A 15,179-nucleotide genomic window follows, 5' to 3' on the forward strand; every position below is an offset into this window, starting at 1 on the left:
GAGGTCTAACAGTACCTACTAAATATAGGAACTCAGAGACACTCAGTAAATGATAGAAGTGACTGTTTCTGTTATCTTGTGCCCTTTATTCACAGGCATCATTCTTGGGACTGGAACCCAGGCTAAGGCTCCTCGCATGGCCAGAGGCCCTGGCCCCACGGCCAGGACCGGCCATGCCAGGGAGCCTGGTACAGGAGATGCTACTAGTCGGGATGCTGATTAAATTCTCTGATCCAGGAGCCTCAGCGTCCTGGTCCAGAGCAGGAGGGCTAGCCACATTGAGCACAGTCTGCTTGGATCCCTACTTAAGCTATTTTTTCAAGACCTTTTCAAGGTCGTGCCCCCTTGCCCCACCTTCCTCTGGCTCCTTTTCTCTGGGTCCCGGTCAGAGAAGGGAGACAAGCAGTGTGGGTCTCCCCTCCTTCCCTCATTCACCGGGAAGGCGACAGGAGCGGGCAGAGGCCGTTTTCCTTGCAGAAGATTCGGCTGACACAAGCCCCCAACACTTCCATGGGGCTGTAGCCCCAGCCTAAATCTCCATGGGAGCCTCGCCGATCCCTGGCTTTTGGTTTTGGCGAAACTGGGTTTCCCTTGCAGAAGACGCGGCTGACACAAGCCCCGAACACTTCCGTGGGGCTGTAGCCCCCTGTTTTGTTTTGTTTTTGTTTTTGTTTTGTCTTTTGGCGAAACTGGGTTTCCAATCCCAACCTGCCTCTTCCTCCATCCTTCATCCGGACAGCTCGCAAACTGTTTTGCTGGAAAGTGCGATTAAGGGGCACTTCGTGTATTATCTGCCCCCTTCCAGCGTCCGCCTGGTCAAAAGAACAAATCAGAATAAAGGAGCCCGGGATTCAACTGTCGTTATTTTTTTTTAAAAGGGGAGAGAGGCGGGGGTCACATGACGGCGAGTCACCGATTTGGCGAAGGGGCTGCCCCTCGGGGCTTGCTGCAGAGCCGCCCGGCCCCCAAACCCCGGGCGGGGGCGCTGACGTCACGGCAGAGCCCGGGCCGCGCGCGTATAAACCGCGGGGCGCGGGCGCGGGCGCACCCGGCGCAGTCACCCCGCGATCGGCCGCCCGCATCGCGGCGCGCGTCCGCCCTCAGCCGCCCCCCGGGTAAGGCGCGCGGCCCGCGGCGGGGAGCGGGGACCTCCGGAGAGGCGCGGGGGGCAGGACTGGGGGAAGGGGTGGGCGTCCCCAGCCCGCGGAGAACTTTCCAAGTGGGGAAAAGAACCTTCGGGACCTGCTGTCCGGCGCGGTGGTCTTTCGATTGGGGGGTCGGGGGGTGAGGGGTGTTGCAGAGTTTAAGGGGCGAAGGATGCCATTCGGCGGTGGCGGGTTGCTTTCGTGCAGTTCAGTTGGAGGGTCATCTCCTCCTCCAGACTGTGGTCGGAGGACAGCCGTCAGGGATACTTCAGGCACTGGTTGTTTGAAGAGTCGGCCTACCGGAGGCGCTGCTTCTAAGATTAAAAAAACACAAACCTACAAACCGATTGGTCATCAGGGTCATCGAGGTGAGGGTCGCGGCTAGGGTCATCGACGTGTTGGGGTTCTGGGGAGTGGGTGCGGGAAGGGGAGGGTCTCTCGCTCACCGGTGCATCTTGCTGCTGAAAATGAGATTGCTTCTGCTTTCTGTCTGAGAGCCTGGGAGTCCAGACCTCCGGGCAAGGGGAGGGAGTCTTGAGAAAGGCCAAGCTGTGGCCACGTTGTTGAATGTCTTTCTGGAGGGAGTCTTGGACCCGATTGGCTTCAGGAAGGTGGAAATCCGAGCTGATGGAAAGGAACTCTTGGAGTGGACAGAGTTTAATAAGAGTGAAGCACTCTGTCTGCAAGTTTGACAGCTCTGAACGTGAGCAGGTCCTCTCCCCGCCAGAAGGACAAGGCAGAGGGCTGGGATGGGTTAAATGTGATATCTGTGGGCAGGGGAGCAGAAGTGAGGCATATACCTATCGCAGAAATTCTCCCCCTCAAATAAGAGCATATTCAGGCAGCTGGGGAGCATCAGGGCAACTTTACTAAACATGGAAGTTCCAATCAGCCCTGGTCCAATCCAGCCGGGGGGGGGATGATGTCATTGTCACGTGTTCCCCACTGAGGCATAAAAGCCTGCTGGGTGCTGCTGCTACTTAAGTGCCATGTTTAGACATTAGCAGCTAACCTGGCCAGCTGGTCCCCAGCTGCATTAACTTGTTGCTTTTCAAGCCTTCTCTGGAGGCTCTTTGTGCCTTCTGGCTGCTTCTGTGCCCGCTCTGAGTGGGGAATCCCCAGGCTTCCTTGAGGATGGAGGAAGCCCCAGGGCAGTGGACGATATTAACGGTACCTTTTCCTCTTTGCAAATGACAGTCTCCCCGAGGAGCTGCTGTGTGTGTGTGTGTGTGTGTGTGTGTGTGTTCAGTTGAAAGCCTGTTGGGTTTGGGGACTGCTTCACTGGTGTTCCTCGTGTGAGGGTTACTTGGTAACCTCACATACTAAAATATCACCGATGACTATGTTCGAGCTCCCTGAACTCATGCTTCCTGATGCTACCATCTTGGCTGCTTTGCCTTCCAGGACCTGACGATGACTCTGAACCATGTCACCATGCGCCAGGGAACGGCGGGCGTGCAGCCGCAGCAGCAGCGCTGGAGCATCCCTGCCGATGGCAGGCATCTCATGGTCCAGAAGGAGCCCCCGCAGTACGGCCAGTGCAGCCGTCCCCCTGCCGCCCCCGAGGACCCCTGCCGCCGGAGCTGGTCCTCCGACTCCACGGACTCAGTCATCTCCTCCGAGTCCGGGAACACCTACTACCGGGTGGTTCTCATCGGGGAGCAGGGGGTGGGCAAGTCCACTCTGGCCAACATCTTTGCGGGTGTCCATGACAGCATGGACAGCGACTGCGAAGTGCTTGGAGGTAGGTGGCCCGGCTCCGGAGGGCTTTACGGGTCAGCAGTGGTCCAGCAGGAAGAGTGAGTGGGTGGGTCATTTGTCTGCAGAGTTGGGAACTGCGATTATGCCTTCTTGGCTCTGCCTGGGGAGCCGAGTCCCCACAGACGTGCTGGCATAGGCCTCTGGGACAAGAAAGTGAAAATGCTTATAGATAGAAGCTGGGCCAGAGAAGGAATTTCTTACATTCCAGCTCTAAAGGGACCAGGGAGACGGTTTACGGAGGGTGGAGTTGGAGAGTCAGGATCCCACCTCTGGCTTTTGCCAGTTCTGACCTGGACCTTTCAAGCACTCAGTGTAGACACAGCCTTTTTCCATGGTGATACTTAAAACCAAGCCAATTAGAAAACTGTTAGGATGAATTCATTAGTTTGTTCATTGCAGTATTAGAGGCTTTAGAGGGTATAAAATTGTTTAAAATCTCTATTTTCAATAGCACAATATTTATTTAAAAAAGATATTGAAACTTAACAATGTTGATACTCAACGTTTGTAAGTATACTTACGGTTTTTCAATTTTCCATGGATAATCTCATTTAAGGTATTTATTATTTAGGCCTTGGTTTCCAAAACTGATCTGAGATGATACAGTCTCAAAAAATCACATATTCCTCAAGTAAAGCATAGCACTGTATTCTGGGAAGTAAAATGAGGCTCCTGTAGTCGATGGTTTAAATTCAGTGTCTTTCAGCCACAGGATCTTAGACAATGCCAGGGTCACTGTATGTCCCTGTTTGCAGTTGTGGAAATGAAGGAAGTGTGCTTGTCCCAGTGACATGGTCTGTCTGAATGCTCAGTTGCAACTCACTGCTGAATCACAGATTTCAGGAGTAGGAAGATGCTTTAGTGATGACACAGTTCTGCCCTCTGCTTGATGCACAGAAATCCTACTCCTTCCTCACTGCTGTCAGCCCATTTCTACTAAACATCTATTCTTCCTTTGTCTGGGAGTTCACTGCTTCATGAGGCAGCTCCGGAACCGGCTTTAAATGATGACTCATTGATAGAACATTGATTTTTCTCCTCACTCCTGACGTCTCAGGGATGATAGCTAAATCCTAGTTCAAGGGAGAAGCAGGCTCAGTATCTCTTTTTTTGGTAAAGACCCATGGGTGTGTGTCCCTATAGGAGACAGGCAGGAGGCTATCATCTAGTATGTGCCTTTGCAGTGGGACAGGTACTTTATTGGGTGCCTTATATTTGTGACTGTTTATTTTGGTCCTCACATCATGTCTTCACATTGAGTCTTAGGGGCTTACCTGGAATCACCCTCTGGAGCATTTTGGATTAGAACCCGGGATTTTAGAAATTAGTTTGGTGGTATTCACCTTCCACCATTGATAGGGAACCTGCTATGTGCCAGGCACATAGCGCTAAGTACTTCCCACAGGTATTTTAATAGTACTTATAAAAATTAAGCCCATTTGGTTCTAAAGTTCCTATTTTACAGGTGAAGAAATGGAAGCTTGTGAATTCAAGTGACTTTCCCAGGTGAAAAAGCTAGTCCATGGTTTGCCCAGGATTCAAAACTAGTTGTGATTGAACCTAAATTCCTGTGTTCTTTCACTTCGACTGTCCCTGGATTTAGCATCCAAATGCTGTTACATACTATAGCACTTTGGGCAGGGTACCTCCCACGTGCCTGGCTCCATGCCATGCTCTGGGGTACTCAGTGATGGATGAGGTACACCATAATACCCTCTTAGGAAGGATCTGAGGGCCAGGGGCTGTAATTTAGAGCAGCGTAAAAATTAATAAAGAAGTCACAGTAAAGTACTTTGGGGATTGATATGAAAAAGAGACCAACTAAGAATTTTTGTTCATTTCTTTAAGAGGGAGGAATTGAAATAACTAGTGGATATCAGACTCTCAAAAATGTTTGTCCATTAGAGCATAGTGGTACCTATCCAGAGGGTGGTATTCCTGTGGGCATAGGGTATGAAGAAGACTGACCCATCCCTGAACCTTGGGAAGGCAGGCTTCTGTATTTGGGAGGCTTCTTTGTTTAATGGAGAGAGGGGACTGTTGGTAGGGAGAATCCTTTCGTGATCTCCTCAGCCAGAGAATCTTTGACAACAGGAAGCTTCTTGGGTGACTCATCCTACCTAATCTGACCTATCTGAGTAACTCATACTGTCTAGGATTACAGCTCTTACCCGTGGGAGGCTGTTGGAATCGGTGGTTGGCTTTATCTTTCCAGAGGAGAGGGTTTTCCATGGCACTTCACTGCATTGTTCTTTTTTTCAGCATTATCCATAAGATAAAAAGTACACAATACTCTCATCATTATTTCTCCAAATAAAGATGAATGTTGTTAAGATTATATTGCACTAATCTTATGACTCTCTGTGCATATTTGATGCCATTCATTCATTCATTCATCCGTCCATTCATCCGTTACTGAACGTATACAATGAAGCTTGATGCGACTCAGTGAGGACATACTACGAGTCGTGGGGTTTCTTCCTTAAAGATGCTGACAGTATTTGTAGTAGAGAGCAGGTACACACCGACTTATAAATCAAGATAGGTAGCGATTAGTATCTTCAAAGAGGTATAAGGACAGTACTGGGGGAATTCAGAGGAGAAAATAAATACCACTTCTGGCTGTGAAAATCAGGAAAAGGTTCATGTAAGTGTTGGTCTCTGAGCTGGACCCTAAGAACCACTAGGATTTAGCAGCAGCAGCAGCAGAGGGAGGTGGAAGGACATTGCACGTGTGCACAGGAAGTACAGCAGAGACCACTGGATGTGAAACCTCGTATGCGGGTTTGGACCCCAGTTTTGATGCTGGGCTTCCCTCATAGCTCAGTTGGTAAAGAATCTGCCTGCAATGCAGGAGACCCTGGTTTGATTCCTGGATGGGCAAGATCCCCTGGAGAACGGATAGGCTACCCACTCCAGTGTTCTTGGGCTTCCATTGTGGCTCAGCTGGTGAAGAATCCGCCTGCAATGTGGGAGACCTGGGTTCGAGCCCTGGGTTGGGAAGAGCCCCTGGAGAAGGGAATGGCTACCCACTCCAGTATTCTGGCCTGGAGAATTCCATGGACTATGCAGTCCATGGGGTCACAAAGAGTCAGACACTGCTGAGCCACTTTCACTTTCCCTTTCTTTTCACTTTGATGCTGGGTGCTCCTGGACAAGATACTTACCCTCCTCATGCTTCCTCATTAGTAAAATAGGGATGTTACCTACATCAGCTGTTATTAAGAGGATAAGGGGAGATAGCACAGTGCCGGGCACAGAGTGAGTACCAAGTGAACATTAGTTGGGGCTGATTCTGCGTCTGCTGTTTTCTTCCCGTGGGGTTCTCTTCCGCGCTGGCCCTTTCACTGCTTGAAGTCCCTCGTCCACTCTGGTGCCTCTTCCCTGGGGCCCTGTGAGGTGGGCAGAGGAGACGGGAGCCACTGGAGGGGAGGCCAGTGCTTCTCAGCACTGCCTGCTTCTTTCCACGTGGGACCCTCTGGACTCTGAAGGCTGAAAGCAGTTGAGAGTTCTTGGGGGAGAGGGATGCTGGAGCCTCAGAACTTTCCAGAGGCTGCCAGAACTGGCTCTGGCAGGGGAGAGAACTCCTGTTCAGGCTCACACACAGCCCTGGAGCCAGTCTTGAGCAGGGTGGTCTTCCGAGCAAAGAGGGTTGGGGGTCAAATGCAGTACAGACAAATCAAGAGCCAGCAGTTCAGGGAAAATGGCGACCGACTACAGTTGCCCAGTGTTAGAAACTCTCCTCCACCCCTCAAGAGGGTCTCTCCTGCTCTACAGGGGGTGAGTCCACCCCCTGCACCCCAGCCTTCATTGGGGAGCACCAGAAAAAGGAGGCCTTCTCCAGACCAGGGTTCTGAGAAGCCTTCCAGGCAAGAGGCCTCAACCCTTTCTCCACACACCTTAACCCAGCGCAGATTTCAAAGGACTCGTCTGGAATTTCATATTCTTTTATGTCAGCTCTTTCTCACCTGATTAGCACTTAAAAAGGCTGAAAGGTAAGTGCCTAAGAGAGGAAGAGAAACGCAAGCTTTGGTTACAAGCAGGTCCTCTCCTGGTGGCAGAAGGCTGTCAAGCGGGACACTCTGTGTGTTTGAAGAATCCTTGGGGCATGTAGCCAGAGGCGATACATAAACCCAGGCGCAGGGCACATGCACACAGCAGGGCCGAGATGTATTGTTTTAGGCTCCTGGGTTTCCAACACAGTGACTTTCAGGCAGAGGTAAGTCAAAGCAATCCTGTCAGGAACCTTCCGAAACAGCAAAGCAGTTTGGCCTTAATCTGCAACTGGACTCTTCAGTCCGCTTATTCCTCTAGACTTCTTCTGATAATTCTTAAACCAAGAGAAAGTTTGAGTTTGCTTTTTCCCTTGGCTACTGGAATGCAGTATGTTTCTGTCTGAACTACTGGCGATTCAAGCAGATCCCTTGTGCCTACTTTTGCGCAGTGAGTGATGAGCAGAGAAAATGTTTTTTTTTTTTTTTTTTTTTTTTTAGTTTTCTGCGTGCAAGGAAGTCTTTCAGAGAAAAGATAAAAACTCTGTGGTGGTCACGGGCAGGCAGCCACGCCCCCACCACTACCCCCTACCCGATCTGTGCTGCCCAAACTCCGATGGTTTGCACTTGGTTGTATAAATTTGCCTGTTGAAGTCATGAGACCCTATTCTCCACTAAGCCAAGTTATGCTATTCACTCCGATCCATTCCTGATGCATACTGAAGGTGGCAAACACGGTGGGAATAATAGACTTAAAAATCCCCAGTGGGAAACAGTTACCATCGCTTAGAAGAGTGACTCCAAAAAAGGTGGGGATGCTGAGAAATTCAGAGTCGTTCCTGGTTATTTTTATTCTCCTTTGACATGGTTCCTTCCTTTCCCTCTCGATTCTAATCCCTAGATGAAGAAACAGAGCAGGAGCACGGCTTTGCTGTTTTAAATCGGAGCGCAGTTGCTTTACAGTGTGTTAGTTTCTGCGGTATAAGGGTGTGAGTCTGCTACAGGCACACCCGTGTCTCTTTCCTCTTGAGCCTCTGCGCCCCGCAATCCGGCCCCGAGGATCGCCGCAGCGCGCGGGGCTGGCTCCCTGCGCTGTGTACAGCGGCCTCCCACTAGCTACTTTACACGCGTCAGTGCTACTCCCTCGGTTTGTCCCACGTTCTTCTTCCCCCACTGTGTCTGCAAGTCCGTTCTCTACGTCTGCGTCTCTATTCCTGCCCTGCAAATAGGTTCGTCAGTGCCAGTTTTCTAGATTCCACATATATGTGTTGATGTACAGTGTTTGTTTTTCTCTCTCTGACTTACTTTATTCTGTGCGGCAGACTCTAGGTTCTTCCACATCACTACAAATGGCCCAGTTCCACTCCTCTTTGTGGCTGAGTAATATTCCATTGTATCTATGCGCCACATCTTTATCCATTCTTCTGTTGATGGACATCCAGGCTGCTTTCATGTCCTGGCTGTTGTAAACAGTACTTTTACAATTTGCACATGAACATTGGGACAATGTGTCTTTTTCAGTTATAAACCAGGAGCACTGCTTCTTCTAAGTCCCTCACTATTATAAAGCAGGAAATGTCCTGGTTCCTACAATGCAAGGCTCTTCAGCTAGGATTACGGTAATAGGCAACAGCAAGTACGGCAAGAACCAACTTCCGTGATCTGGAAGTGATGATAACAGCTACCACTTACTGCATGTCCCCTTTGTGCCCAGGCTTGATAAATGTAATTGTCAGGTAGCCCTAAGGGATGAATACTGTAATCAATTCCATTTCACAGATGAAGAGACTGAGGCTCGGAGAAATTAAGAGAGCAGTTCAGAGCCAGTTAATAAGGGCGGGCACCCAGATTTGAGTTCAGCTTTGCTTGTGCTCACAGTTGCAGTGTTATATTTAGCATCCGTTCATTCATTTGATGAGTATTTACTAAGCACCCGCCATCTACCCAGGAAGTGTCCTGGGTGCTGGGGGAGAGGGCAGTGAGCAGCACAGAGGGAAATCTCTGCGTTAACATTCTGGAAGGTGAGAGGGACCGAAAATAATAAAATGAGTACATTAAATGCATTCTTGTTAGATAGCAATCGGCACAGTGAAGAAACAACAGGGAAGGGAGTAAGGAATATTGGGAGGAGAAGGATGATGGAATTTTAAGACGATGGTCAGGAAACACATCCCTCAGAAGGAGGTGAGGGAACAAGCCTTCGAATATTGGAGAGAACTGTTGTTGTCATTCATTCGCCCAGCCGTGTCTGACTCTTGGCGACCCCGTGGACTGTAGCAGACCTCCCTGTCCCTCGCCATCTCTCAAAGTTTGCCCAAGTTCATGTCCATTGCGTTGGTGATGCCATCTCATCCTCTGATGCCCTCTTCTCCTTCTGATAGAACTAGTTCCTAGCAAAAAGAACAGCGAACGAAAAATGACCAAAAAACAAAAAGACAAAAAACCATTATGAAGATCATAATTTTCTAATGTTAAAATTCAAAACAGGAAACCGCAATGTGCAATTAGAGGGAGTATGGGCTCAGCTGCGTGGAATCGATGGGAATTTCTCCTGCAAAAATCCCACTGAACTCAGTTAATCCCCTCCCCCCTACACACACACTGATTTTTCTGGCCTGGAGCTGCTCTGCCCTTTGGACTGCACTCACCCTTCACCTACACTCAATCTGGGCTCAAGTGCCAGGAGGGAAGTTTCCATTGCTAAGTAGAGCTGGAGGCTGCGCCTCTGTTCTACTTAAGATGGAAAAGCAAGCCCGTTTATTCCAGGGACCTGTATTTTCTAAATGCAGAAAATGTCATCAAAACAAGGGTAGTCTCAAGATTGTTTTTCTTGCATATCTCAAAAGAGCTCTGTGAGCTGAAAGCTCCTGAAATTGCCAGTGAATGTTCAGTCATCACCCCTGTGAGGGTTGTGAGCTAGGTTTGCAGTTCCACTGGGCAGTCAGTGTTTCTCAGGCAGCATCCATGGAATCAGAATCAAAAGTACTCAAGTGAGTTTATTCTCCTAAAGGGTTTTTCTGTATAAAACATCTAGGAATGATGAAAATGAATGGATGCCTTTCAAGTGTTTAGTGACACATATTCGGAAGATGCAGGATATCTGCTTAGTAAATACTGGAGGAATGCGCGTGGAAGGTTGCTGAAGGTGATTAAAAAAGAGTTTATCTGTGAATATTTACACAGTTTACTCTGTATACTTACATAATTGATTGCATAGTTAGTAAGTTTATTTTCTGGCATAATTTGCTGCATCACCCTCTTAGAGAAAAGTGTTGCCTATTTGTCTGACTCCAACATCACTGTTCTTTCTTTTCCAGAAGATACATATGAACGAACACTGATGGTTGATGGGGAAATTGCAACAATTATCCTCCTGGACATGTGGGAGAACAAGGTATGCAGGGCCTGTGACTCTCTGTAAACTCCTCTGGGGCCTGCCTTCCAACAGGCTGTTTGGTGCAAGGGTGAAATTGTCCTTCTTGATGTTCCAGATAAGGTGGACTCATTTTCTTGATTAAAAAGCATTTACTTCTGAAGACCAAAACTGTTATAAGGAGCACATTGTTCATAAATGAGCTTAGAATAACAAGCAAGTGGCAGTGATCTGCCCTTAGGTCTATTCAAAAATACCAAGTGTATTTGTTTTAGGGAAAGTCCCAGGAAGTATGGGTGATAATTTTAAACTACATGAAACCATATTATATGCAGTTGACATTCTCAATAGCTTTCACGTTTTGCTTTTTTTTCGGTGAAAGGTTTGGGGTTTCTGAGCTTATATGCTAGACCTTCTGTTTATTGAGAACTCTCCTATGCTAATGAAAGGATTCTTAATTTCATCACTTAGGAGAGGCAAAAAGAATTTTATGGATGCCAGGAAAGGCTCCTTTTAGGTAGTGGAAATAAAATTGGAAATATTGTTTGGCAGACCCGTCGTATAATTTATCAACTCAAACTGTAGGAGGAATCGGAAAGTCAAAGTTTTTGGCGTCTGTCCTCTCTGAGCTAGCAGTCTTTACAGTCACAGACATCATGGAAGACTGATGCCTTTGGGGGGGGGTTGGAATGAATTTTTTTCCTTTCCTGTATCAGCAGAGGGACCCTGGGATACACACATTCCCTCTTTCAAATGGAGACCTCATTTAACCAGGCAGGTCTGAGCTCACGGAGGACCTTCTCCTTCATCAGGGGGAGAGTGAGTGGCTGCAGGACCACTGCATGCAGGTTGGGGACGCCTACCTGATCGTCTACTCCATCACGGACCGAGCCAGCTTCGAGAAGGCGTCTGAGCTGAGGATTCAGCTCCGCAGGGCCCGGCAGACCGAGGACATCCCGATAATCCTGGTTGGCAACAAAAGTGACCTGGTGCGGTGCCGGGAAGTGTCTGTATCAGGTAAGAGGAGCGGTGCCAGTACTGTAGAAATGTCTCTGAGTCCCTTGCACTGTGCTTCCAACGGTTGCTCTTTCCTGAAGCTGAAACCAGGGACTTGCTAAAATGCCACGTGGAGTTTCACGCATCCTCTCTAAGAGGTCCATGTTCCCAGCAGATCATCTGCTCTACCTGCGGGATTCCAGTCTCTCCATCCCCAAGGCTTTCTCTGGGATTCCTTTAGGGAAGAGGTCCGGCTCAGGGGAAACTGGCCATCCCCAGCGTTTTGGCCCTTCTGTTCTCCAGGGAGATCTCAAGCCTTCTGGGAAGTGAAAGTAACATCTTTAGACAGGAAGGATGGGCACTTTGATTAAGGGGCATTGTGAGAAAGAGTCTTACCGAGACTGAGAATTCCACTCTGGCTGCCTCTGGTTCGTGTTGACCCTAGAAACACCCTCCCAGCCCTCACTTTTGTTTCCTGAATTCCAGTCAAGGCATCAGTCTGCTGGTGTCACGTACTCTTTGTCATAATTCAGGGATACCTCTCTTTGTTGAGCTGGCAACCAAGTGCCTTTGGGGACCTTAAAATTTTATTGGCCTAATACAGATTTGTACAATGGTAAAAAATAAAATAAAATGCTGCATTGCCAGCCTCCACCCAGCAGTAAAGAACCCTATAAAAGACTGAAAAGACCCAACCAGCTTGGGAATGCCTTACTCTTGGGAAATGGCTGTCTATAGTAGTCAGTTTCCCCCAAACCAAAACGTGGACACCTGGTCATTGAACACAGTAGAACATTCGAAATTGAGACTGTTTCAGAAAACCTTGTTTGTAGAGTTGCTGTAATTGTACTGTGCATGTGTGAAATCTTCAAAAATTTTTCAAAATATCTCATCAAAACTTAAAAAAAACATTTTTTTAAGAGAGGAAATCAACCAGTAGGATTCTTAATTTTCAATTCAGGAAACTGAATCAGGAGAAGGAGTAAAGAACATGAACTTGAGAGTGAAGCAGACCCAGATTCACAGCTGCTACTTACAGGCTGTGTGAACGCCCTCAAGTTTTTAAAGCACCGCCTTCTCTCCCTTCCAGTCTCATCAGCTATCTGAAAGGGATAGTGTACTTTTAAAGATTGCTGTGAACATTAAAAAAAATATCTGTCGAGTATTTAACCCATTTCCTGAGAGGAGTCAATTACGACGATGGCGGGGACTATTATAATTAATGCTATGGCACTGGTGGCATTGGACCTTCACACCGTGAATTTGGTGGGCCCGATCTAAAGCCCGTCTTTGCTGCTTGCAGGAATCTTCTTGTGAGGCTCTTTGCTTCTGTTTCAGGGAGGCCACTTGTCCCCGTGGCCTCCGGTATCCATCACGTGCATCGCTGACTTCGAGTTCCCCGGGGCACTGTTTAAAGTTAGGCCGCATCCAGCTTGGCTGTGTGCGTGGCGGGTCAAATCTGCAGCTCCCCTGACTCTCCTCTCGCCCTCTTGCTTTCCCCACCAGAAGGGAGAGCGTGTGCGGTGGTGTTCGACTGCAAGTTCATCGAGACCTCTGCGGCCGTCCAGCACAACGTCAAGGAGCTGTTTGAAGGGATCGTGCGGCAGGTGCGCCTCCGGCGGGACAGCAAGGAGAAGAACGAGCGGCGGCTGGCCTACCAGAAGCGGCGGGAGAGCATCCCCAGGAAAGCCAGGCGCTTCTGGGGCAAGATCGTGGCCAAAAACAACAAGAACATGGCCTTCAAGCTCAAGTCCAAATCCTGCCACGACCTCTCGGTGCTCTAGGCACCCAGAGTCACCCGCTGTCCCGCAGAGGACATCACTGAAGGCCGCTGGGACCCATAATCTATATTAGATTGGATTCTTAAGTATCGTTAGATGTGGCTTCCCCTATTGTAGCTGGGAACTAATGTGCTAGCCTGCTGGGCAACCGTACGCATGGGAAATGAAAGGGCTTCGTGAGGAGTCAGTATTCACTTACAGGAAAAGCCTGACCTTTGCTGTCTGAACACCCAAGACTCATTAGAGGGCGTGGTCGGGGTTCACGTGTTTCTTCTCTCCTTTCGCAGACGGAGAATCGAAGCCTACCGAAGAATGCCTGGACAAGAACTTTTCCTTGTTAAATTTTGCCTCGTGTTCTGATATGTTATTTGAGGCCACTCAGTCGGTCCTAGGCAAATATAGGAAAGCTGTCAAAGGAGTTTTGCAAAGGAAAGAGAACCTCTGTCTTTGTAGCTTTTATTTGTGGAGCTAGAACTGCATAACTGGGTTCATCAAGGTCATCACTGTCATTGCTCCGTGAAGCTGTGAGAGATGATGGACTTGCTGGAAACGAAAGCTTAGCAAACCATTTTTGTTCAGTGCCCATAGTTGGTGATCCAGAAATCTGTAGAATTGGGAATTGATACATGTACCACTAATGGGTTCAAAAATTGTGTATTTACTATTGTGTCTTATATTTTTTTATTTAGGGGGAAATTATTTTAATCAGATGCTATTTAGCCAAACCACATTTTCTGTTGCATTGTTTTTAAAATCATGGAGACATCATAAAAATATTTTTAACATCTAAATTTCTGAGAACATAGAGTGCAAAATGCCAGATTTTAAAATATAATCGAAGCTCTGCATTTTTGTAAAACACAAAATATAAATACTTCCAGCATTTTGGGTTGACCCTTGTATGCCACAGCTCTGCTCTATTTATTATTATTTTGCAAAATAACAACCATTGTAACATTTGATAAAGCATATTTATGAAGCTGTTTCTTATTAAGAAAAACACCCATTTTATTACCATTTTCTATCTTTTCAGAATATTCAAGTTTTTACCTATATGTCTTATAATAAAATAAATAAAATCTTTGGGAAAAAAAAGGCATTCCTAAATATTTTTCCTCTCCAGGAAAGATGATTGTGATCATTTTGGTATAGCTTCCAGAGCAAGCAAATTATAAAGAAAACTACCTATCATTTTATTTCTTCTTTTCGTTGGTAATAGCCTAGTAATTATCTGTTTTAAAGAGTATTCCTGACATCTGTCCTTTGGGACGTGATTCACAATAATGCAAAGTGATTTTCAGCTGATACAGTTAGGCAGTATTTGGAGTCACATAAATGCTAAGTTACAATAAAAGTGAGATTGATTTTTACTTTGGTCTGGCAAATTCCTAACTCAACAGATGGGCCTCGCTTTGCTCCCCAAAGGCTCATGGTCCTAAGCTTGAGTAAAGCATTAGAGGAAATTATAAAGGATTAGGGAGGTAAAAAAGGAAGCTGGTGATTTTCAGCCTGAGATCTAGCCAGGCAAGGCTTTAACCAAATTCTCCCTGTTGACTTTATTACAGCTGGACATTAATACATAGTTGCTTTCCAGTGGCACTGTGTAGCCCTTCTGCTACAGGAGAGGGACTCCCTGTTCACACCCCTGGCCCGCATGTGTACCCTCTTTCACTCTCAACTCCCTCTCCTTCTGAGTTTGTGGTCACACACACACTCACAGTGACAATCATGGGAACTTGCATATTGCCCCGAGTGACACAGTTTTACAAGGGGCTTCTTTTCTGTTCTGTTGCCCTTTCTCCTCCCTTTTCCGAGTCGGGAGCACAAGTTCCCATCTCAGAACCTGGCATCTTTGAATTGTGTAAGGAAACAGTACAGGGAAGTGATGAGAGTAAAGACTCAGGTTACGCAGGCTGAGGTGGAATCCTGGCTGTGCTGTTTAACATGTGCGCCTGGAGTAGAGATCCAAGCTTCTTAACTATCAGTTTCTCATCTGCAAAACAGGGCTGCTAAAAATACCTGCCTTATAAGGTTGTGAGGTGGATGTCATTCAGCTAGCCACTCTAAAGAGCTCGAGAGATGGTGGTTTTTCATTGACACGCATCTTCCATTTTGCATCAATTAGTTTTTT

At 47.6% G+C, this 15,179-nt stretch overlaps 1 protein-coding gene across 5 annotated transcripts; it reads left to right on the forward strand.

Moving 5' to 3' along the window:
- Positions 1 to 1,056: 1,056 nt before the first annotated feature.
- GEM (GTP binding protein overexpressed in skeletal muscle) lies at positions 1,057 to 14,341 on the forward strand. Of its 5 annotated transcripts, none has more exons than XM_052651483.1 (6): positions 1,062 to 1,115; positions 1,353 to 1,513; positions 2,550 to 2,889; positions 10,216 to 10,292; positions 11,084 to 11,288; positions 12,774 to 14,338. In XM_052651483.1, exons 3-6 carry the CDS (start codon positions 2,559 to 2,561, stop codon positions 13,049 to 13,051), a joined length of 891 nt encoding a protein of 296 aa, XP_052507443.1. In that variant the 5' UTR covers positions 1,062 to 1,115; positions 1,353 to 1,513; positions 2,550 to 2,558; the 3' UTR covers positions 13,052 to 14,338. The 5 variants fall into 5 exon arrangements, with proteins under 5 accessions (XP_052507444.1, XP_052507443.1, XP_052507442.1 ...); XM_052651485.1 differs by lacking the exons at positions 1,062 to 1,115; positions 1,353 to 1,513 and adding an exon at positions 2,158 to 2,315 and having other exon boundaries at positions 12,774 to 12,874; positions 13,336 to 14,341; XM_052651484.1 differs by lacking the exon at positions 1,353 to 1,513 and having other exon boundaries at positions 1,057 to 1,115.
- The last annotated feature ends 838 nt before the right edge of the window (positions 14,342 to 15,179 follow it).

Source organism: Budorcas taxicolor, chromosome 14 (genome assembly GCF_023091745.1).
Source record: "Budorcas taxicolor isolate Tak-1 chromosome 14, Takin1.1, whole genome shotgun sequence".
NCBI lineage: Eukaryota > Metazoa > Chordata > Mammalia > Artiodactyla > Bovidae > Budorcas > Budorcas taxicolor.